This window comes from Eschrichtius robustus, chromosome 9 (assembly GCF_028021215.1).
Source record: "Eschrichtius robustus isolate mEscRob2 chromosome 9, mEscRob2.pri, whole genome shotgun sequence".
NCBI lineage: Eukaryota > Metazoa > Chordata > Mammalia > Artiodactyla > Eschrichtiidae > Eschrichtius > Eschrichtius robustus.
The window spans coordinates 49,607,174-49,630,088 of NC_090832.1; the positions used below are offsets into that span (position 1 = coordinate 49,607,174).

Genomic DNA, 22,915 nt, shown 5'->3' on the forward strand with positions numbered 1-22,915 from the left:
AGAAAAGTACATACTGTATGATTCCATTTATCTAAAATTCTGCAAAATGTAAAAATGACAGAAAGCAGATCAATGTTTGCTTAGAATAGAGAATAATAATGGATTGCCAAAGGGCACAGGGAAATTCTGGGGGGTGATGGAAAGGTTCTGTATCTTGATTGCGGTGGTGTTTTTAGAGGTATATAAATATGTCAAAATCCATTAAATTTTAAAACTTTAAATATGTGCATTTGGACTTCCCTGGTGGCACAGTGGTTAAGGATCCACCTGCCAATGCAGGGTTCGATCCCTGGTGCAGGAAGATCCCACATGCCGCGGAGCAACTAAGCCTGTGTGCCACAACTACTGAGCTTGTGCTCTAGAGCCTGCGTGCCACAACTACTGAAGCCCGCGCGCCTAGAGCCCGTGATCCGCAACAAGAAAAGGCACTGCCTGCGCACCACATCGAAGAGTAGACCCCACTTGCTGCAACTAGAGAAAGCCCGCGCGCAACAACAAAAACCCAATGCAGCCAAAAAATAAATAAAAATTTAAAAAAAAAGAATTAAAAAAAGAATTTAAAAATAAATATGTGCACTTGATTGTATGTAAATTATACCCCAAAAATTGTTTAAAAAATAATTTAAAATGAAAAAACTTAACAAAGTTATCCCTAAAAATTGAAAACAAAATGAAATGAACCTGTGTATTGGGCTGTAGGCATAATCATACAGAAAAGGACTGTTTCAAGTGACTTCAAAACACAGTAATTTGACCATATTCCTAATAGCATATACAGACACACAGAACCGCAAAAAAACCCCACAAAAAAAACAAAACCAAACACCCTTCAGTTGTACTCAATATTCATATTACCAGTAGTAATAATAGTATTTTATTCTGAGACTGTTGTATGTGTAGTACAGTATAAAGTAAACGCATCATTATGTTGGAGTCATTGAGAACCTGGATTTTTGTCATGGATGAAAGAAGGTACGTATGTGTACATATCCTTCTGTCCTAAATTTGAGTTAGAAGTTTCAGTATGAACTCAGGATATATTTTATCTTAACAAATAAATCTCATAGTTCGGTCCACTGAAAAAGCCTAGAAACAATGACCAACCCAGAAATACTCCCTAGCACACAAAATGTGATTTCTAAAATAATTTCTCACTTAAAAAAAAACCCAGGATCCTTATAGAAATAGCTGATTCCAGGACTGGAGCAATTAAAGTACAAGAGGAGTCTAAAACATCAAGGGGGTGATGGATTAAAATGTGTTGAAACTCAGAGCACTGTCAAAAAGGCTGACCCTAAACTGGGCAGGAATGATGGTTGAGGTAAAAAGGGAGATATTATGAGAATAGGGATAAGGAGAAAAACCTGGTTAAATAGAAATAAGGGGGTAGAAGATAAATTGGTTATAATTAGAAGGAAAGCCCCAATTTGGACATTTTTTCAATGGATCAATTCCAAGCAAAAATAACACCTTTAGTGTGACTGTGTCCATGAGTAAACACACTGGGAAAGGGCACAGGAGGATGACCAGGGTGTTGACGGGAAAGACCGGGGTATGTGGAGTCAGAGAATGGATAAGATCCTGATTCTGACACTTACTAACTCTTCACTCTGGACATAAGTGAACTGGTCTCAATTTCTTCATCCACAACATGGGAATAATATTACCATGATGAACTGAATGTTTGTTTAACCTCTAGTGTGACTATATTTGGAAATGAGGCCTCTAAGGAAGTACTTAAGGTTAAATGAGGTATGTCATAAGGGTAGGGTCTGCTCCCATAGGATTAGAGTCCATATAAGAAGAGACACCAGAAAACTTAAACCCTTCTTTCCTCTGTCTATCTCCCTCCTTCCCTTCCTCCCCAAGGAAAAGCCTTGTAAGCACAAAGCAAGAAGCCAGCAAGAGAGTCCTCACCAGAGACCTGGACTTCTAGAACTGTGAGAAAATAAATTTCTGTTGCTTATAAGCCACCCAGTCTATGATCTTTTGTATGGCATCCTGAGCAGACTAATATAATTATCTCTGTAGAGTGGAGAAAGGATTAAATTTAATAAATTACCTGACCTATTCTATGGCAGTTATTTTCATTATTATATGTATTAAAGTGGAATAAGAATTAGGAAATGAGGTTAAAAAAATTAAAACAATGACCACAGATGTCGATATGACCACTAATATAGACAAAGGCAATGAAGAAAAAAAAAAAACCCAGTTAGGTAGTTAAGTTAAAGGTAGGCTTTAAAGGGACATTTAATAAAACTAACCTATTACTTGATTCATTATCATCTTTATATACAAGGAGTAGTCATACTAAAAAGTAACCATAAAAAGTAGGATAGACTGGGAGTTCCATGGCAGTCTAGTGGTTAGGATTTGGCGCTTTCATTACTGTGGCCCGGGTTCAATCCCTGGTCCTTTTTGGGGAACTGAGATCCCGCAAGCCACACGGCACAACCAGAATTTAAAAAAAAAAAAAAATTAGGATGGACTGAATCAAAAAATAGGCACTGGTTTTCTGTAAAGAAAAGCAGGACCTGCTAAGATTAACTACAAATCTATATAATATTTAAAGCAAAAGAGAAGCAAAATTCGAATGAACAAAATGGGTATCTGGCATGAAAATACTGAAGTTAACTTTTCTTTCTGGCCAATTACAAAAAGAAAACAAAACCACAACTTCCAAACAGGAAAAAAGCCCTTGATAAAATTCTCTTTACCTACTGCTCTACATTACTTCATTTGAACACACAACACAAACCAAGAAGTCTGCAACTTTCTTACTTCTTATTTATATTAAAAAACTCAATTTTGCTTAGTGCCAGACAATGTCATTCCATCCTGCTACCTGTCTTTCTTCTTTCTTTATTCCTTTTTGGTTTTCACTCCCTCCCTCTCATCACTGCATTATGTGGTTATTCCTGCCATCTAGTGGAAGCACAAAATAATAAGATAAAACCATTTAAACAGAAGCAACAAAGCTCTGTTATAACAAATTATAAGTACTTCCCTTACTAATAATAATTATACAGAAGAACAAGGGGAAAAAAGCAGGAAATCTGAGCCAACGCAGTACAAGTACTAGCAATCTTGGCTAAAAAAACTCCCTTGATGTTTCGGGCTATGTAATATTCAAAGAAATGTTGGTCGCTGTCTTCCATGTATGATTTTTTTTTAATTAATTTATTTTTTTGGCTACGTTGGGTCTTTGTTGCTGCGCGCGGGCTTTCTCTAGTTGAGGTGAGTGGGGGCTACTCTTCGTTGCGGTACACGGGCTTCTCATTGAGGTGGCTTCTCTTGTGGAGCACGGGCTCTAGGTGCGTGGACTTCAGTAGTTGTGGCACGCAGGCTCAGTAGTTGTGGCTCACAGGCTCTAGAGCGCAGGCTCAGTAGTTGTGGCTCACAGGCTTAGTTGCTCCGCGGCATGTGGGATCTTCCCGGACCAGGGACCGAACCCGTGTCCCCTGCATTGGCAGGCGGATTCTTAACCACTGCGTCACCAGGGAAGTCCCTTTTCTTTTTTTTTTTAATTCATGGAAAACAGAGGTAAGAACCTACAGCAAAGACTCTGCAAAGGAATTTTCACCATGGGCAGGATGAACAGCAGAAGCAGAAAAGCACAGGCTTTGGGTTTTGATTCTGCTTCACCTACTTAATAGCTCTTAACCTCTCTGAGCCTCCAACTTCCCATCTGTAAAATGAAATGTTACCAAACTCAAGAGCTTTAGTAAGGATTAAACAGGTAACAGTGATACTTAGTTTTTCAAAAATAGCCATTATGAACAAGGGAAATGAGAAGTCCCGAAAACTGTATTCCTAACAATAAGAGCATAAATAATCCCAATAAGGAAAAACGAAAGCAATGTGTCTGCCCACAAACCTTCTCTGGTTGGCTCAGATTTGTAAAGAGCATGCATATAATTTATTTATAATATACACCCCACCAACTTTTCAAAAGTCATCTAGGGCAAACTATATAAAAATCCAAAAGAAGGGCAACCAAAAAATTAAGCCATAGCTTGTAAGAATGGTGCAAGAAAAGCTCAAAGAGAATAAACTACTTAAACTTCAGAAAATGCCACTGAGTATAAGAAGAGTTCGTATCTCTAGGGACGAACTAAATTACCTTCCAGAGTTAGAACAGAGCTGGCAGATGTGATCACACAATATTAAGTATTAGTAACCGTTAAGAAATCATGGATAACAATAATGCCAGCTTTTCAAAAAAGGAGAGAAAAAGTGGTTTAAAATTGGTAAATTTAACATCAATCTCAGACAATAACTATATATTGTGTATTGGATTTTAAGGAGGTGGCTTGTGAACACATAAAAAGTAATGTAGTCATTAGATAAAACATTAGGAATGAGCAGAGTTCACTAAGAACCGATCACCTATAAAACAACCTTACAAGGTTTTTTTTGCTTTTTTTAAAATGGAAAAGGGAGGAATGAATTTGGTGGAGATTAAGAAAACAAGTTATACGGGGTTATAGTGTGAAAAGCCTTGTATATCAGACTAAGAAAAACTAATAGAGGTTTTTGAATTGGAAGTGGATGATGTATAATAATCTTGAAAATTTAACTTTTCAATTTTCTAAATTTAATTCAATAATGCCAATAATGCCAATAATGCCAGGAGATGGGTGCAAGCATTTAGTAAAGTATAAAATGCTATATAAATAGGTTGGTACCAAAGTTACTATACCATCAAAAAGTAATAATAACCTATCGAGTGTAACATCCTTTTAACTCTCTCCTGCTTCTAGTGGGGAATAAACAAAATAATGAAAAGGAAAAAAAGAGATCAAAGAGAAAAAGCTGTATATCTAGAGTGAAGTTGCAAACTGCCACGACCAATGGCAACTCTTAGAATGCCTACCTGAGCTATTCTGCAGATAAGTATTAAAATACTTACCAATAAGAAGGTTTTTTAGCCTTCTGTAGTCTTCTGTTACATCAAAATCATCACCTGCGAATATTAACATGGGTTTTGTTCCCTCCGGACATTTACTATTCTAGGAAATAAAAAGAAGTAATTATATAATTATCAAGTCTAAATTGTTTATATGCTGATTTTAAAGCAGTCAATATTTATATATAGCAGGGGTCCCCAACCCCTGGACTGGTATCGGTCCATGGCCTGTTAGGAACCAGGCCGCACAGCAAGAGGTGAGCGGCAGGCGAGCGAGTGAAGCTTCATCTGCTGTTCCCCATCACTCGCATTACTGCCTGAACCATTTCCCATCCCCCCATCCATCTGCGGAAAACTTGTCTTCCATGAAACTGGTCCCAGATGCCAAGTAGGTTGGGGACCGCTGATATACAGTGACTCTTTTTCACATTTTCTTAACTGTACTAAAACTATGTCTATGAATGCTGATTTTATTTATGTATTTATTTTGGCCACACGGTGCGGCATGCAGAATCTTAGTTCCCCAACCAGGAATCGAACCCATGCCCCCTGCAGTGGAAGCGTAGAGCCTTAACCACTGGACCACCAAGGATGTCCCTATGAACACTGATTTTAGACTTAAAACCAGAGTGGGGATTTTTTAATTTACAGATTTTTATATTAAAAAATAATTTTTTTTCTTTTTTTTTAAATTATTATTTATTTATTTATTTTTGGCTGTGTTGGATCTTCGTTTCTGTGCGAGGGCTTCCTCTAGCTGCGGCAAGTGGGGGCCACTCTTCATCGCGGTGCGCGGGCCTCACTATCGTGGCCTTTCGTTGCGGAGCACAGGCTCCAGACGCGCAGGCTCAGTAGTTGTGGCTCACGGGCCCAGTTGCTCTGCGGCATGTGGGATCCTCCCAGACCAGGGCTCGAACCCGTGTCCCCTGCATTAGCAGGCAGATTCTCAACCACTGCGCCACCAGGGAAACCCCTAAAAAATAATTTTTCATTCCACTCCCTCTTAGTGCCAAATTAATAAGTGATTAAAGAATGATGTAAGCTACTTTTTATCACTTTCTATGCAAAGAATAAAATAAAAAGCTAAACTTGCTGCAAAACAAACACAGCCCTCTAACAGCCAACATCTGAGTCAAATTAAATTTAATTTCTTTGAATTATTTGTAACAATGTGCCTTTCCTACTGTATCACATAAGCAGTATTTTTAAATGAAAGCTAAACTGAACTACCAACTAAACATTCACATGGGAAGCAATATAATGTTATACAAGCTACAGAAAATATGGGCAATCCTCACTCAGCAGGATCGAACCTCTACTCTAAAAAATATTTTGTCTAGTTCTGGATTTTCTTTTCTTTCTTTTTTTTGGCTGCACCACACAGCTTGTGGGATCTTAGCTTCCACACCAGGGAATGAACCCAGGCCCTCGACAGTGAAAGTGTGGAGTCCTAACACTGGACTGCCAGGGAACTCCCTAGTTCTGGATTTTCTGTACCAAAAAGAATGTGAATTTTTGTTTTACCAAAGTGAAAGAAAAAATCAAATAGAAAAAAATTCCTTAACTGAAGGGTTAATTTATGGAGAAAGAAGAATCGGTCTGAGCTTCCCACTGATTCTAATATCTCTGCTCTGACACGAATCAAGGATTATCCAAGTGGAGGGGGTGGGGGGAGACAGGACAACAAACAAACAAACATCCTCTGCCCTTGGACCAGAGGTCACGTGTTGCTTCCCTGTTCACCATGACCACTCTTGTTGACATTCTCTGCTTCCAACGCGAACCTGAACTGTCTATACTTAGGAGATGGGCCTAAAATCTGTCTCATTCAGGGCCTGAATAGACCTTCCAGACCCAGTGACTCTTCTGTGTTCCAGCTGTGCCCAACTAACCTTTAATTTTAAATCATCTCATTTCTTAGGCTTATTTTATGCAGAATAACCATCCCTAGAATTTTGGCCATCTTAGAAAACAGGCTTCTAGAATAATCACTCTATTTCCTGGTAGCGTCTAATCACCTGTTGCTTAAGAGTTAACAGAGGGATGAGGCTTGGCAATAAAAGTGGGCAAGTAAGAAAAGAAATGCCTGGTAAAGATGTCTTAAAAACGAGGAGGTAGAAATAAATATGGAAGGAAAGTGCAACAAAACATGCAACTCCAAAACAAACTAAAAATACGAGGTTGTAACCAAACAACGGGGTCAAAACGAAGGGGACTGGCTAACAGTCTATGTAGGGATTGCCAATGTAAGCACATTCTCATCAATTAATGAATTTTATAGTTATGGATATGCTCCATGAGTGAAAATTTAGTAATTTATTTTTATTTTTCTTTCCCCACACCAAAACAGTACTTTGTTTTGTAAATTTTGACCCATTATTACTCCCATGTTATGGTTTTTTCAGCTGTCACGTGTACAAGGTGAAGAAAAAATTTAGTTAGATGGGGGTTGCACCTGGAAAATAAATTTCTTAAACTCCATATACACGTTTCAAAACTGCTGGGTCCCAAGTCCATCTATGAACCCCCGGGCTGCCAGTATCATGTGCAGCATACTAAAGCTACACTATCTGAACAGCTTACTAATTCTGCATAAATCAGGTCAATCAATGTGTCAACCTGTAACAGACTGCACACTTTTAACTGAACATGGCAAAATATTCACTCTCTAGAACTTTACATCATCATTTGATGTCAAACAATGAAGCAAATCCCAACAGTATGTACAAAAACAGCTATGCATTTACAAAAGATTGTTCCCATATTGATTAATCCAGGCAGCTAACTCATTGGTTTATGCAACTTTATTGAAGAAAAATAAATCAATTACTAGCAGAGCTATTAGTTGATCACTCATCCATTGACAACTTGCATCATTTATTCAGTGCTATATTAAACAGTGTACTGGAAGATAGATTAACTAATAGCTCCAAGCCTCCTAACAATTTAAATGAAAATTACAAAATGTTTGAGACCCTATTTTGTAATACAAAGGGTGTCTGACTTCCAATTTCCATTCTCTGTGGAACAAGAACAGGTCATTCCTTTATTGACATGCATAAAATACATCACATTTTCTGTCCTGCTGATGCTATAAATTCAATACCAATTTTCCAGCCACGTCAGTTACGAGCATAAAGTATATCATGTAACCTCAAATCTCTAACAGTGGAAGGCTTACACATGAATGGATGCTGCTAGAATAATGCTGCTTCCTTTGATGTGATAACTCAGCATCCATCTCCCTCCCCCTCAGATGATTCTTCAGCATGTTAGAGCAGTGAGGAATGGTTTTAGTCTCATAACCAAGATAGAGTGAAGACACTGGCCACATAATACACCTGCTCCATTTTTTTAAAAATTCTGAATCTTGGGCAACTGTTCTCTTGTAACTACTTTACAGTTTCTAAAAGCAGTTATTGTCCAAAGCTGGAAGGACTTAAGTCTTCCCAGATGAGCATGTGAATGAATGGAGGGAGGTAAACAAAAAATAAAATTAAAAAAAGATGAGGTCTGATAGGGGAGCAGCCGGATAAGAAAATCAAAAAAGGAACAGTAATTTAAAGTTTATTCCAGCTATAATGCAGGTTATTCTGACTTTAAGGTAGCATCACATGGCATACTTCTGAGTCCGTTCCGAGATAGTCTGTTGTACTTATCTCTGTCTGTTTTATAGATCCATGCAATCTCTGGCACTAGAGGGTCATGTGTGTTTGGATCACATAGCAGTGAACAAATGGATAAAAGAACTTTAGAAATAGTTAAAGCAGGAGACCACTGTGATCTTAGAATATCGAGACAAATGCTGCCATTACTGTTAATATTTGGAGGATAAATTCTTGTTGTAAATGCAACCTTAGGTGGTTTGAAGGGGTAGTTTGTAGGAAAATGAATTGTCAAAAGGAATACACCGCCTTGATATGGGCTGTCATTAGGTCCCATAATTGTGGCTTGCCAATGAAACATATCATCCCCAACTGGACCTGCAGAACATTGTGCTGGAGGGTCACGGGCCAAATCACTAAGTTCCTTATTAATCCGTTTCAGCACCATAGTCTGTGCTTTTCAACTGGCTCCTCACTATTTTGGTGTGTGCTCAAAGTTCCAGCCAAAACTCTTGATTATCCCGGCGGCTGGGAAGGACTGTCTCTTGGTCTCACACCAGCTCTGCCATACACAGGTGCAGAGGGGCCAGGGCCTCCCTCAAGCTGCGGCCTCGGCCTCCTCCCCGTGCGGCAGCTGGTGCCTCCCCGGCCCTATGGGGCTCACGCACACGACACAGCCACAAGATCTAGTACTCAATTTAAATGGTTCTTGTTAAGAATACGCCTGCCAAACGATACTGATTTTGTGGTTCAGTTTAGAAGCTGCACAGTGACGGGGTATTTCTTTGCCTTGGCAGGGAAGTGGAAAGAGCAGAGGAGTTGGCATGCAGGCATCAGCCAGTGCTCATACCCACTAACTGGTAACCACGCCAACAGCAGTGGTACTGCTCATCTCCAGGGATTCACACACAGCCCCAAAGACAACCTGTAATAAACTGGAATAAAATGATGGCATCCATAATAAAGCATCACAGTTTATACAGTTTTCAAAATACCTTTCAATATATTAAATTCATTGATAAGCATTTTCACATATATTATCTCGTTTGATGTTGTTATACCTGTTTAATACTTGATTGCAATTGTGGGTCAGGGAAGTAACTGTCAGGTCACAAATGCTATCTAAATGACCAAGAAAGGCCTCAAACCCAAGTGTTTTGCCTCCAAATCCAATCTCACTGTTCTGCCCTGTACCTGAGGAAGGTGGTATAGCTGACCAAGTAGGGATCTGGTAAGAGCCTTTTTTCAAACCCACAGGAAACCTAGAAGGCACGTCCTCTTAGGGGAGGCTGGGAAAAGGAGTGATTTTATATTTGCTATAATTCTTTCAACTATACCAAGACCCTCAAAGACCCATAAACTGAGAACAATTATGTAACTTTCCATTACAAACTTCAATATTTCTTTGGGCTTTCTTTCAAAGCCCTTCAGTCCTAATCTTGGTTATACCATTTACTGTATGTATGACTCTAGGTCACCAGTGGAATTCCTCTGGGCCTCAGTCACCAAATCTATATAACAGGGAAAATAATTTCAGCCTTAGAGGGTAGCTAAGAGGTCTTAAGTGAAATAATGTATTTGATGGACTAGATTAAGCCAGGAGCAGAGGTCTGAGGGAGCAGAAGCCCAATTTGGATCCAGGAACTGCATTAGGACAGTTTTCTTGCTTTTCTGTTTCATAATCCCATTCAAACAAAGGAGACACAAAGATGCAAGTCCTCAAGGGGAAAAGTGAGCTAGCAATTTGGTTCCTAGCAGCCAAAATACTGTAGGATCAGCCAAAGCTTCCTAGGTTTAAAACAGGGCTCACTTTGAAAATTGTGGGGACTTCCCTGGTGGTGCAGTGGTTAAGAATCTGCCTGCCAATGCAGGTGACACGGGTTCGAGCCCTGGTCCGGGAAGATCCCGCATGCCACGGAGCAACTAAGCCCACACACCACAACTACTCAGCCTGCGCTCTAGAGCCTGCAAGCCACAACTACTGAGCCCACATACCACAACTACTGAAGCCCGCGCACCTAGAGCTCGTGCTCCAGAACAAGAGAAGCCACCACAATGAGAAGCCGCGCACCGCAATGAAGAGCAGAACCCCTGCTCGCTGCAATTAGAGAAAGCCTGTGCATAGCAACGAAGACCCAACACGGCCAAAAATAAATAAATAAATTAATTAATTAAATTGGAAAAAAAAAAAGAAAGAAAATTGTGGTATTTCTGAGGTTCCATAAAATGGGTGCTGTGATAATTCAGAGGGAGAGGAGAGCATCTCAACTATGGGCCTAGACAAGAGTTAGTAACGACTCTGAAGTCTAACTGCCTACATATGTGTTATACGCTGTAAACATCTCCCTCTTTTTTTTTTTTTTAATAAATTTTATTTATTTATTTATTTATTTATTTATTTCTGGCTGTGTTGGGTCTTCGTTTCTGTGCAAGGGCTTTCTCCAGCTGTGGCGAGCGGGGGCCACTCTTCATCGTGGTGCGCGGGCCTCTCACTGTCGCGGCCTCTTCCGTTGCGGAGCACAGGCTCCAGACGCACAGGCTCAGTAGTTGTGGCTCACGGGCTTAGTTGCTCCGCGGCATGTGGGATCTTCCCAGACCAGGGCTCGAACCCGTGTCCCTTGCATTGGCAGGCAGATTGTCAACCACTGCACCACCAGGGAAGCCCATCTCCCTCTTTTTAAAGGTAAAATGAAATTGTGCTTTTTAGTTTAGAGCACACTAGAATAAAACCAAAGTTCTTTCTTAAAACAAAACTGTATCTTTACTCTTCACCACAAGATGTCACTACTGCCCAAGAGCAACGTTATAAAATGTTTATTTTTGGGCTTCCCTGGTGGCGCAGCGGTTGAGAATCCGCCTGCCAATGCAGGGGACACGGGTTCGAGCCCTGGTCTGGGAAGATCCCACGTGCCGCAGAGCAACTAGGCCTGTGAGCCACAACTACTGAGCCTGCGCGTCTGGAGCTTGTGCTCCGCAACAAGAGAGGCCGTGACAGTGAGAGGCCCGCGTACCGCGATGAAGAGTGGCCCCCGCTCGCCGCAACTAGAGAAAGCCCTTGCGTGGAAACAAAGACCCAACACAGCCATAAATAAATAAACAAATTAAAAAATAAAAAAAAAAAAGCTTATTTTTATGATCAGTATCTTACCTTAATATCTTTAAGGGAGACAAACTTCTCGATACCTACTTCAATCATATCCAGCACATGGTAGTCATACATACGACCTAGAAGGAAAATACATTTTCTTTTAACGATTTATTTTTTTCCCAAACAGCTGCCTTATATTCACCTACTTATCTGCGTGTTCAAAATGTCCTAATATCTGCCTCTTTTCTTTCTCCTTAAACCTCCCAAACATGTTCCTTCTTTCTTAAATTTTCAACTCTACCTAGAATGTATTGTTGCAACTTTGGACCTAGAAAGGATCTTAAAAGATCACTTAGCCAAACTCTCTTACTTTACAGAAGAGTAAATAAAGGCCCACGGAGGGTAAAGGGCTTTACCTAAGCCAGTGAGCATGCCAGCCCAAGCCTCAATACACAGTACAGGGCAAGGGTTTATTTTCAAATGTATTCATTATACAGGTATTTATTAGGGAAGGGTTAATTTGTGTGCATAAGTATGCTGCTACTTTTTTTCTAACTCTAATACTGATTTAGGATATATGTTTTATATTTGAAAAACTTCTACAACTTGAGGTAGGGTGATATTTACATGCCCCTTCTTTACCTGAAGACTGGTAGGTAAAAACAAATTTTATTCACACTCACAAGGAAAATTAAAAACTAGTTTAGTGCTTACTGGCTACTCCTGAATCCTCAATACCATCAATTAATCTGAGTCACAGAACTGACTCTATAAAATAAAAGTATTAAAAAGTAAATGATATTTACCTATTACTAGATTATTTGGCCGCTTCTTATTATGGGAGCCAAACATGAATAAAGAACAATCTGACTTCTTTGAAAAAAATTCCTGTAAAACCAAAGAAATCTCCTTCAATCAATGCATAAATGTAAGAACCTTAAGAATTGTACCTCTTTGAAATAAAAGGTATCCAAACTGGAAAGGAAGAGGTAAAATTGTCGTTATACGCAGATAACATGATACTATATATAGAAAACCCTAAAGACTCCACACAAACACTACTAGAACTGATCAACATAAATAAAACAAAAAGACAACCTACAGACTGCAAGAAAATATCTGCAAACAAGGAGACTGACAAGGGCTTAATTTCCAAAACGTACAGACAGCTCATACAATTCAATAACAAAAAAACCAACCTGATCAAACAATGGGCAGAAGACCTAAATAGACATTTCTCCAAAGAAGATGTACAGATGGCCAAGAGGCATGTGAAAGGATGTTCAACATCACTAACTATTAGAGAAACGCAAATTAAAACTACACTGAGATGCCACCTCACACCAGTCAGAATGGCCATCACTAAAAAGTCTACAAGTAACAAATGCTGGAGAGGGTGTGGAGAAAAGGGAACCCTCCTACCTACACTGTTGGTGGGAATGTAAGTTAGTGCAGCCACTATGGAAAACAGTACGGAGGTTCCTTAAAAAATAAAAATAGGGTTGCCATATGAACCAGCAATCCCACTCCTGGGCATATACCCAGACAAAACTATAATTCAAATGCACCCCAATGTTCACTGCAGCCCTGTTTACAATAGCCAAGACATGGAAGCAACTTAAAGGTCCATCAACAGATGAATGAATAAAAAAGATGTGATACATACCTATACTATGGAATACTACTCAGCCATAAAAAAGAATGAAATCATGCCATTTGCAGCAACATGGATGGACCTACAGATTATCATACTAAGTGAAGTCAGACAGAAAAAGACAAAATATATCACTTATCATATGATATATATGTGTTACATGTGGAACAAATGAACTTATTTATAAAACAGAAACAGACTCATGGGCACAGAAAACAAATTTATTGTTACCAAAGGAGAAAGAGGGTGGGGAAGGGAAATTTAGGAGTCTGGATTAGCAGATACAATCTACTATATATATTGGGTTGGCCAAGAAGTTCGTTCAGGTTTTTCTTAACATGTTACTGGAAAAATAAACAACAAGGTCCTATTGTATAGCACACAGAACTATATTCAATATCCTATAATAAATCACAATAGAAAAGAATATGAAAATGAATATATATAAAACTGAATCACTTTGCTGTACACCAGAAACTAACACATTGTAAATCAACTATACTTTAATTTTAAAAAAAGAAAAAGAATTGTACCTCTGAGCTAAAAACAAAATGTACATCAGTTTTTTTCAGTGGAAATTAAAGAAGACTTAATGAACTAGATAGGAATAAACAAAGAAAAAGGACTTTATTTGTAGCTTTTTACTCCAAATTTTCTGATTTGGGGTACTTAGGGAAAAGATGTAAGTTTAAGACTAAAAATATATGAAAACTATTAGGTTAATAAATTTAAAAAGGCCTTTTATTTTCAGCTATGCAGTTATTTTGGAATAGCACACCAAGTATTCCACTTGCTGAACAAAAGCCTTCACTCAAAGGACACACATGAATATACTGGGGACTTACATGAATTAATCAACATGGTTCCTTTGGATGTTTATAACTGTACTCATGAGTTTACCATGCATATAACTACTTTTCACTGCAAACTTCATCCACACAGGAATCTTGCCCTAGAATCTCCACACCATCCCAGCTGTGACTAGTTCCATTTTATGTACCAAGCCAGGACTGACTGACAGATGATGTTCCTACCAGTAAGAGATATCTCCTCCATCTGGCTCTCAAAAATATTGACTTCTATTACAGATTTGAGAGGGATGGAAACACAATTATGGCGTTTCAATCCTGGACAGCTCCTTCTACACTAGTGCCTATACTTTATATCCCACATACTTTGATTCAGTTTATTGAGATTCCCAATCTTAGCACAAAAATTAGATTGAATGTGTTCTAGTCTAGTTCTAGCACAGTTGGAAAAGCTTCCTAAATTAATGACAAAAATGTTAAAGAACATTCGAAGCAACCATAATCCTCAACTTTTCTTTATTGAGTGCAAGATCCCTGAGGTATGGGCCCCTCGTTTGGTTATCATTCATTCCAGTGTTTAAGCAGAAGCAAATAGGAACAAACAACTACCTACTTGCCTATCCACTCCCTGTATAGAGGATACAGAGTCAGAAAGTCCAAGAATTCTGGCTTTGCCATTTGCTATGGGATCTGGTCAGCCTTTCTGAGAATTAGTTTTATCATGTGTAAATCAAAGACAATAACACTTCCTGAAAAAATCTGCAAGGGCCATGTGACACATCATATGTGAAAGCAACTTACACTGTGTCTGGCACAAAGCAGGTGTTAAAAATGTTTTTTAAATGTCCAAATCAATGAAAATCCTTTCTTAAAAAAATTTTTTTTACATTCTCATGTTAACACCCCAAAGCTTTCCATAAACTACCTTTCACATATATATAGTACTCATCTGTCATCCTTCTCCATAAAGTCCACTTTTTGTTAAAATTCTACAGCAAGAGTAGACAAATTATCTTCAAAAGACTAGATAGTATATATTTTAGACTTTTTATATGGTGTAAAAAAAAAAACTTTAAAAATGTAAAAACCATTCTTAGCTTGTGGTCCTCACAGAAACAGGGATTTAGCCCACAGGAGGTATATTTGCTAACTCTTGTGCTAAAGCACAGTTCCAAGATTACAGCATAAGAAATGTGCTATTGGGGGATGGGCAGTCAGGAGGAGGAATTCAACCAAATTTCCAACATGATCACTGTTTCCACAGCCATTCTGAGTTCTAGTGGTCTGAGATTTATTACAGCCAATGAAATATCTCCTGTCTCTGGAAGTGGGAGATCAAAGAGAGGAAATGCCACAATTTTAAGTATAAGAAAAGCTGTCATATCGACACTGGATTGAAAAAAAAATACAGAATGCTACAGATTCTACAACATAACACTTCTACAAAGTGGTCACTCAACTGAAAGCACCATGGTGTCACAAAACGAAATCAGCCCTGGATAAGTCACATGTGGAAGAGAGAGATTTCTGGGTTAGACCCTCCATTTTTACTTTCATGATCTCTTCAACAAATGACAGTGAAAAACCCAAGACTATGATAAAAGCAATTTTATTTAAAAAACTATTTATTTTGACAATATTTTCTTAATATAATTTTCAATGCAGTTAGTTGCCAAATTAGGATAAGATGCTCAATTTCAGTTTTCTAATTAGTTATTGAGATTCTTTTCAAAAATTTTTTCTTTTAAACTCACTAAAAGAACAAGCAATGGCGTTCCTGTCAAGAGAACATAATCATGTTCTGATTTTTTTAAAGTCAACTTAAATAGTTTAATCCACGTATTCCCTTAAGATTTTCTTTAGTAAGAAACTAATATCATCACATACTCAAAGTCCACTCATCATTCACCATTTATTATATACCACCTTTTATCTTCTGATTTCATTCACTAGACTTTTTCATTTAGTTTTGATTGCCAATACACTCAAACGGGAATTTGATTACCTCTAGTAAAGCAACTGACAATTGTTAGTAATCATTTGGGTAGTGTTTCTTGTTCTAAAAATACTCAGAAAAAGAAAAGTAAAATTTTCTCAAATCAAACTTGCTCTATAAAAATAGATCCATAACAAGCTTCCTTTTGACAATCCATTAATTATGCACTTAAAATGTAATTCAATTTTTAAAAATTCTATCAATATACTTGCAGCGAATACATAACATTCACAGTGAAATGTAAGCTCTATAGTCATCTTTTTGAAAGTATAAAAGTCTTATTTCCCCTGCATTCTGCATCAAAATTCCCTCACATAGGATGATTTCTAATTCAAAATCATAAATGAGGAGTACTATTAAATTAAATGAATTAGTTTGAATAATCACTTATATGCCTTCTTAAATCAGAAAGATTCTTATACTTACCAATGATGTCTGATCCTCAAATGGTCTTGTAATATTTTTCCTAATATTAAAAAAAAGTGACCCTGATTTTAATAATCTTAATAAGTAATTCACCCATAACAATAAATATTAAGTAAAGATAATTTTATATTCAGATGATCAAAAACAAGAAGCTGGAAGAATATTTATTCATTCAAATATTTATTTAGTGCCTATTATGTGCCAGGCACTGTTCTAGGAGCTAGGGATACCATAATACCATGTCAAACAAGATCCTTGCTTTCACGGAGCTTACATTCTAGAGGAAAAATGAACAATTTCAAAAAGTAATATCTGTTGTGACAAAAATAAAATAGGCCACTGTGTTAGTGTGAAGAATGGAAAATGATTATTTGAGTTGAAACCTGATAAATGAGTAGTTAGCCATGGAAAAGTTTTGAGGTTAAGAGTATTCCAGGAAAAGGAAACAGAATAAGAAAAAGATTCTGAGATGGAAACAAGCTTAGACTATTCAAGAAACAGAAAGACAACAAATGTCACTGGAGCTTAGTGAACAAAGCGTTAACAGTGGGGTATGAGGTCAAAGATGTAGACTTGGGCCAGAATATGTAGGGTCTTGTCGGTCAAGGTAAGGAACGTAAGTTATTAAAAGAGTAACGGGAAGCACTGGGGGGTTTTAGGCAAGACAGTGATATGATTGGATTCAAATGTTCTTTTTTTTAAAATTTACTTATTTTATTTATTTATTTTTGGCTGCGCTGCGTCTTCGCTGCTTTCCCCGGGGTTTCTCTAGTTGCGGCGAGCGGGGACTACTCTTCGTTGCGGTGCACGGGCTTCTCATTGCGGTGGCTTCTCTTGTTGCAGAGCACGGGCTCTAGGCTCACAGGCTTCAGTAGTTGTGGCGCGTGGGCTCAGTAGTTGTGGCTCACAGGCTCCAGAGTGCAGGCTCAGTAGTTGTGGCGAACGGGCCCAGCTGCTCCATGGCATGTGGGATCCTCCCAGACCAGGGCTCGAACCCATGTCCCCTGCATTGGCAGGCGGATTCTTAACCACTGCGCCACCAGGGAAGCCCCAAATGTTATTTTTAAAGGACTGCTCTGTCTGCTATATAAGGATGGAATGTAACACAGCAAGAGTGAAGGGGTTAGTACGGAGCTATCACAGTAATCCAGGAGAGAGAGAAAAAAATGGTGGGTTGGACCAGGAATAGTAGTAGTGGACATGGAGAAACAGTGGGTAGAGAAACGCAGAATGCTATCTTTCATGCAAAAGGGAGAAAAATAAGATTACGTATTTTTATTTGCTTAAACATGCATAAAGAAATTCTGTTAAGATATATAAGAAACTAATGATAGTGGCTGTTCTGGGAAGTGTGTGTGTTTATATTTTCACTGTATATTTTTGGATTTTTAGTCATGTAAGTAAAGTATAAAACAGTTCATAATTTTTATGAATTTAAAGAGAAATAAAATCATACACACATGATCTCAATTCTGTTCAAAGAAAAAGATATATAGATATAAAACTGCATGAGGAGAAAATATACATAGCACTTATCTATGGGTGATTATTTACTCTTATCCCAATTATCTAAGATAAATATATATTACTTTTATAATCAGTAAAAAACAAAAAAAGTATTTAAAAAAATGATGTAAGACAAACAAATCAGGAAAAATTACTGCAGCAATTACTAACAATTAATAAAAAATTAATAAAAAATTACTAACAGCAATTCACAAATAAGCAAATATGACCTGTTGGAAGCATAAGGAAAATGCAAGTTTAAACAAAAATTTCACTTCTTAATTTTAAAAAACAAACCAAAAGTAGGTAGAGACCCATGAAACTCGTACATTTTACTCTGCCAAACTTCTCAAAAAGCACTACTGTTAATATGCTAGATTGGGCATGAAGCTATACCCAGTAATCTCACATCTAGAAATCTCATGTAGGAACTAATACAAAAGAAGAACTCATTTGTGTAAAAATGGCCAATTTAGCATTATTTATAAGAAAAACAACAACAAAAAAGGAAATCAAAATTTCCTCAAATTAAGGAACAGTGAAGTAAATTTTAGTATAACCATTTATAGGCATTATACTAGCATTAAAAATAATATCTAGGGCCTTCCCTGGTGGCGCAGTGGTTGAGAGTCTGCCTGCCAATGCAGGCGACGTGGGTTCGAGCCCTGGTCTGGGAGGATCCCACATGCCGTGGAGCAACTAAGCCCGTGAGCCACAGCTACTGAGCCTGCGCGTCTGGAGCCCGTGCTCCGCAACGGGAGAGGCCACGACAGTGAGAGGCCCGCGATGAAGAGGGGCCCCCGCTCGCCGCAACTGGAGAAAGCCCTCGCACAGAAACGAAGACCCAACACAGCCAAAAAATAAATTAATTAATTAATAATAATAATAATAATAATATCTAAAGGACACCTATCAATAGAAAAATGCTTACAAGACAAATGTAAAAGGCACAAAAGAATTGTCAGAATAATGAAATTGTTTCTGTACCATGACTGCAGTGGCAGACACAACTCAATGTATTTGTCAAAACCCATGAAAGTATACACCACAAACAGTAAATTTTACATACATAAATTAAAAAAACAACAACCAGGAAGTGATAGAAAACCCAAAATAGAATACAGACTGTAATAAATGACCTTAACTACAGTATAAATGAATAACACAACCACACTGAAGGGGCAAAAATAACCTAACCTGACTTACACTGGAAAACAATATTTTTACTGCATATTGTGAGGTTAAAGACAAAAAGAACTGCACACAAATTCCATACTCTAGTTAGTAAAATTGTTTCTTATAAGGTTAGAAATTCTGAAACTACTAGAATTACACAAATAAGTAAATATATTGTAACAAAAGCAAGGTTTCTTACTGTCAGAAGATAGAAGATACAAAGAAGAAAAGGAGAAAGGCTAGAATGAAGTCTCTGGTATTCGACTGGAATCGGAAGCACTAGTATGCACTCATGATTTTTTAGGAAGTATCAGTATCAACTCAGGGTTTTTTAATATATAAATAAATATAAACAAATATAGACGTGTGTACATGCATAGGTTAATGTACATAATATTTATTTTCAAGCTCTGTCTGCTGAGAGGACCTAGAGACAATGACACTCCAGTAGCAATTGAGCATACTTAGTGCCCAGACCTGTTTCTAAATTATCAGTCTCCAATATATGGAACCAGGGCTGATTCCAGGGCTGTGGCAATGAAAACTACAAGATGAACCCAGAGCATCTTGTGGTGCCAGAAAGGAAGTGCTCAAACACAGGGGGCACTTTGAAAGGCCAACCTGACAGAGATCCCAATGGCCAAATGGAGAACAATTTATGCAACAAAATAAATCCTGGCAGGACTTCCCGGGTAGCGCAGTGGTTAAGAATCTGCCTGCCAATGCAGGGGACAAGGGTTCGAGCCCTGGTCCGGGAAGATCCCACATGCCATGGAGCAACTAAGCCCATGTGCCACAACTACTGAGCTTGCGTGCCACAACTACTGAAGCCTGCGAGCCTAGAGCCCCTGCTCCGCAACAAAGACAAGCCACCGCAATGAGAAGCCCGCGCACCGCAACAAAGAGTAGCCCCTGCTCGCCGCAACTAGTGAAAGCCCGTGTGCAGCAAGGAAGACCCAACGCAGCCAAAAATTAAATAAATAAATAAATCATGGCAGCACTGGATTATAACCCCAAAGAACATAATAAATATCTATAAGTCCACACTGACATAAATAAGTAATTAAACAAATGGAGGAAAAGGGACAGATTTTCCTTACAGAATTCCAATTAATAAACGTAGAGGGAATAAGAGAAATCGAAAACCACTACTAGAACACCACAGTAATCACTGTTGTAGACAAGATCCACTGATGAATGCTAAAATGAATAAGCAAAAGTTTGAGGAGAAATAGGATTATTTGCACAGTTTCTAACTATCTCCTCTAAACGTTTGTTAATTACAAAGAGGAAAATAGAAACTTTTTAGTGGAGAAACCCAGCAGACATCACTTTAACCAAGGTTAACAACACCAGTAATAAGACATCATGTACTCCCTGGTATGATTTACTGAAAAAGGCACGTCACTTTTGTGGCATTCTTGCCCATAATGCATAATCTTAATCCACTCATGAGAAACTTAAGAGCAAACTGAAGGATATTTTATAAAATAACTGACACTCATCAAAAGTGTCCAGGTCATCAAAGACAAGGAAAGATTGAGGAACTGTAACAAACTGGAGGAGACTAAGGAGATGTGACAACTGAACACAATGTGGGATCCTGGAAGACAAAAAGGATATTAATGAAAAAACTGGGGCTTCCCTGGTGGTGCAGTGGTTAAGAATCTGCCTGCCAATGCAGGGTACATGGGTTTGAGCCCTGGTCCGGGAAGATACCACATGCCGCGGAGCAACTAAGCCCGTGCGCCACAACTACTGAGCCTGTGCTCTAGAGCCCGTGAGCCACAACTACTGAGCCCACATGCCGCAACTACTGAAACCAGTGCGCCTAGAGCCCATGCTCCACAACGAGAGAAGCCACCGCAATGAGAAGCCTGCACACTGCAATGAAGGGTAGCCCCTGCTCGCTGCGACTAGACAAAGCCCGTGCGCAGCGACGAAGACCCAACACAGCCAAAAATAAATAAATAAATTTATAAAAAAAGAAAAAGAAAAAACTGGTGCAAACCAAATCAAGCCTGTGATTTAATTAACATTATTGTACCAATGTTCATTTCTTACTTTTGATAATTGTATTATGGTTATGGAAGTTATAACATTAAGAGATGCTGGGAGAGGGTATATGGGAACTCTACTCTTTTTGTAACTTTTCTGTAAGTCTATTACTATTTAAAAATAATACATACATGCTATGATTACAACTCTGTAAGAATATTCAGTACAAATGAAAACACAGATGGGAAAGCAACAAATTTTAAAATACTCATAGCAGGACTTCCTTGGTGGTCCAGCGGTTAAGACTCCGTGCTCCCAATGCAGGGGGTCGGGGTTCGATCCCTAGTCAGGGAACTAGATCCTGCACGTCACAACCAAAAACCCAGCGCAGCCAAATAAATAAATATTTTTAAATAAATAAATTAATTAAATAAAAATAAAATACTCATAGCTATGTATGTAAGGAACTGTAGCATTTTTTAACCAAAATATTTTTCTGGGGCTTCCCTGGTGATGCAGTGGTTAAGAATCCTCCTTCCAATGTAGGGGACACGGGTTCGAGCTCTGGTCCGGGAAGATCCCACATGCCACAGAGCAACTAAGCCTGTGCGCCACAATTACCGAGCCTGCGCTCTGGAGCCCGCGAGCCACAACTACTGAGCCCATGTGCCACAACTACTGAAGCCTGCGCGCCTAGAGCCTGTGCTCCTCAACAAGAGAAGCCACTGCAATGAGAAGCCCATGCAACGCAACGAAGAGTAGCCCCTGCTCGCCGCAACTAGAGAAAGCCCGCGAGCAGCAACGAAGACCCAACGCAGCCAAAAATAAAATAAATAAATTTATTAAAAAAATATATATTTTTCTAAATCTCCCATAAAGTGGTTGGTTGTTACTTTTATAACAAAACAATATAATTTAATAAGTGAAATAAAAGAAATCATGACTTACTTTTTATACAGAACTCCATATGGTTTCTTCAGTGCATACTGTAAAACATAATTTATAGCTTTCAAAACAAAACACATTCTGAAAAGCAGAGGTAAAAATCAAGCATTATAACAGTCATTATACAAGATTATCCTGGTCCCTGAATCCTATTCTGCTGTCTTCTGCATGGCTCCCTTTTGATCACTTATAACTTGCAACACGAGCTTAATATTCTTAGCTGGGACTTTCCTAATTAAAAATTTGTATGCCCTTTCAATATTCTATTCAATTTAAATGATTCCCTTCATTTCCTTAAATTCTAGCTTCATCTAGCCCACTCTCCTTTAGCCATCCCCAATTATCTGCAGTTCCCCAAATGCATCATGCTCATTCACACGCCCTCTTGCACAAGCTTTTTCCTCAGCTTTGGAAGCCCTTCTCTTCCTCTTCCTTTTCTCCTTCTTGTTCCAACTCCTCCTTCAAAATGAAACTTAAGTGTCATCTCTAGGAAGCCCATCCTGTGTGTGGCAACCCCCGTGGGATTTTAACTCAGCCTCCCATCCTACGCTGTGTGTACCTCCAGCACAGCACTTCATTCACAATGCTGTTAACTTTTACTTATCTGTCTTCCTCACTAAGCTCACTGAAGGGAAAGACTGTGTCTTATGTAACTATTAATTCCTAGCACCTAGCACAGTAATTGGTATTGTTGAAAGAATAAATAGATAGTAATATGCAGTTACCTCATTTTACAAATTAGATATGTTCCTGAAATGTGAGTAAATCAAATGCTAGTAGTTGAAATCAGGTGAAATTTA

At 38.5% G+C, this 22,915-nt stretch overlaps 1 protein-coding gene and 1 pseudogene across 1 annotated transcript in view; both read right to left on the reverse strand.

Moving 5' to 3' along the window:
• The window catches only part of RPF2 (ribosome production factor 2 homolog), a 38,616-nt gene that overhangs the window by 13,305 nt on the left and 2,396 nt on the right, over positions 1-22,915 (reverse strand). Inside the window, exons 3-7 of the mRNA XM_068551386.1 lie at positions 22,119-22,156; positions 16,491-16,530; positions 12,412-12,493; positions 11,666-11,742; positions 4,916-5,015 (exon numbers count right to left, since the gene is read on the reverse strand). Of these exons, the coding sequence (XP_068407487.1) occupies positions 4,916-5,015; positions 11,666-11,742; positions 12,412-12,493; positions 16,491-16,530; positions 22,119-22,156 (337 nt within the window). The remainder of the gene's footprint in view (positions 1-4,915; positions 5,016-11,665; positions 11,743-12,411; positions 12,494-16,490; positions 16,531-22,118; positions 22,157-22,915) is intronic.
• Positions 7,014-9,010, reverse strand: LOC137769185 (ubiquitin-conjugating enzyme E2 D3 pseudogene; annotated as a pseudogene).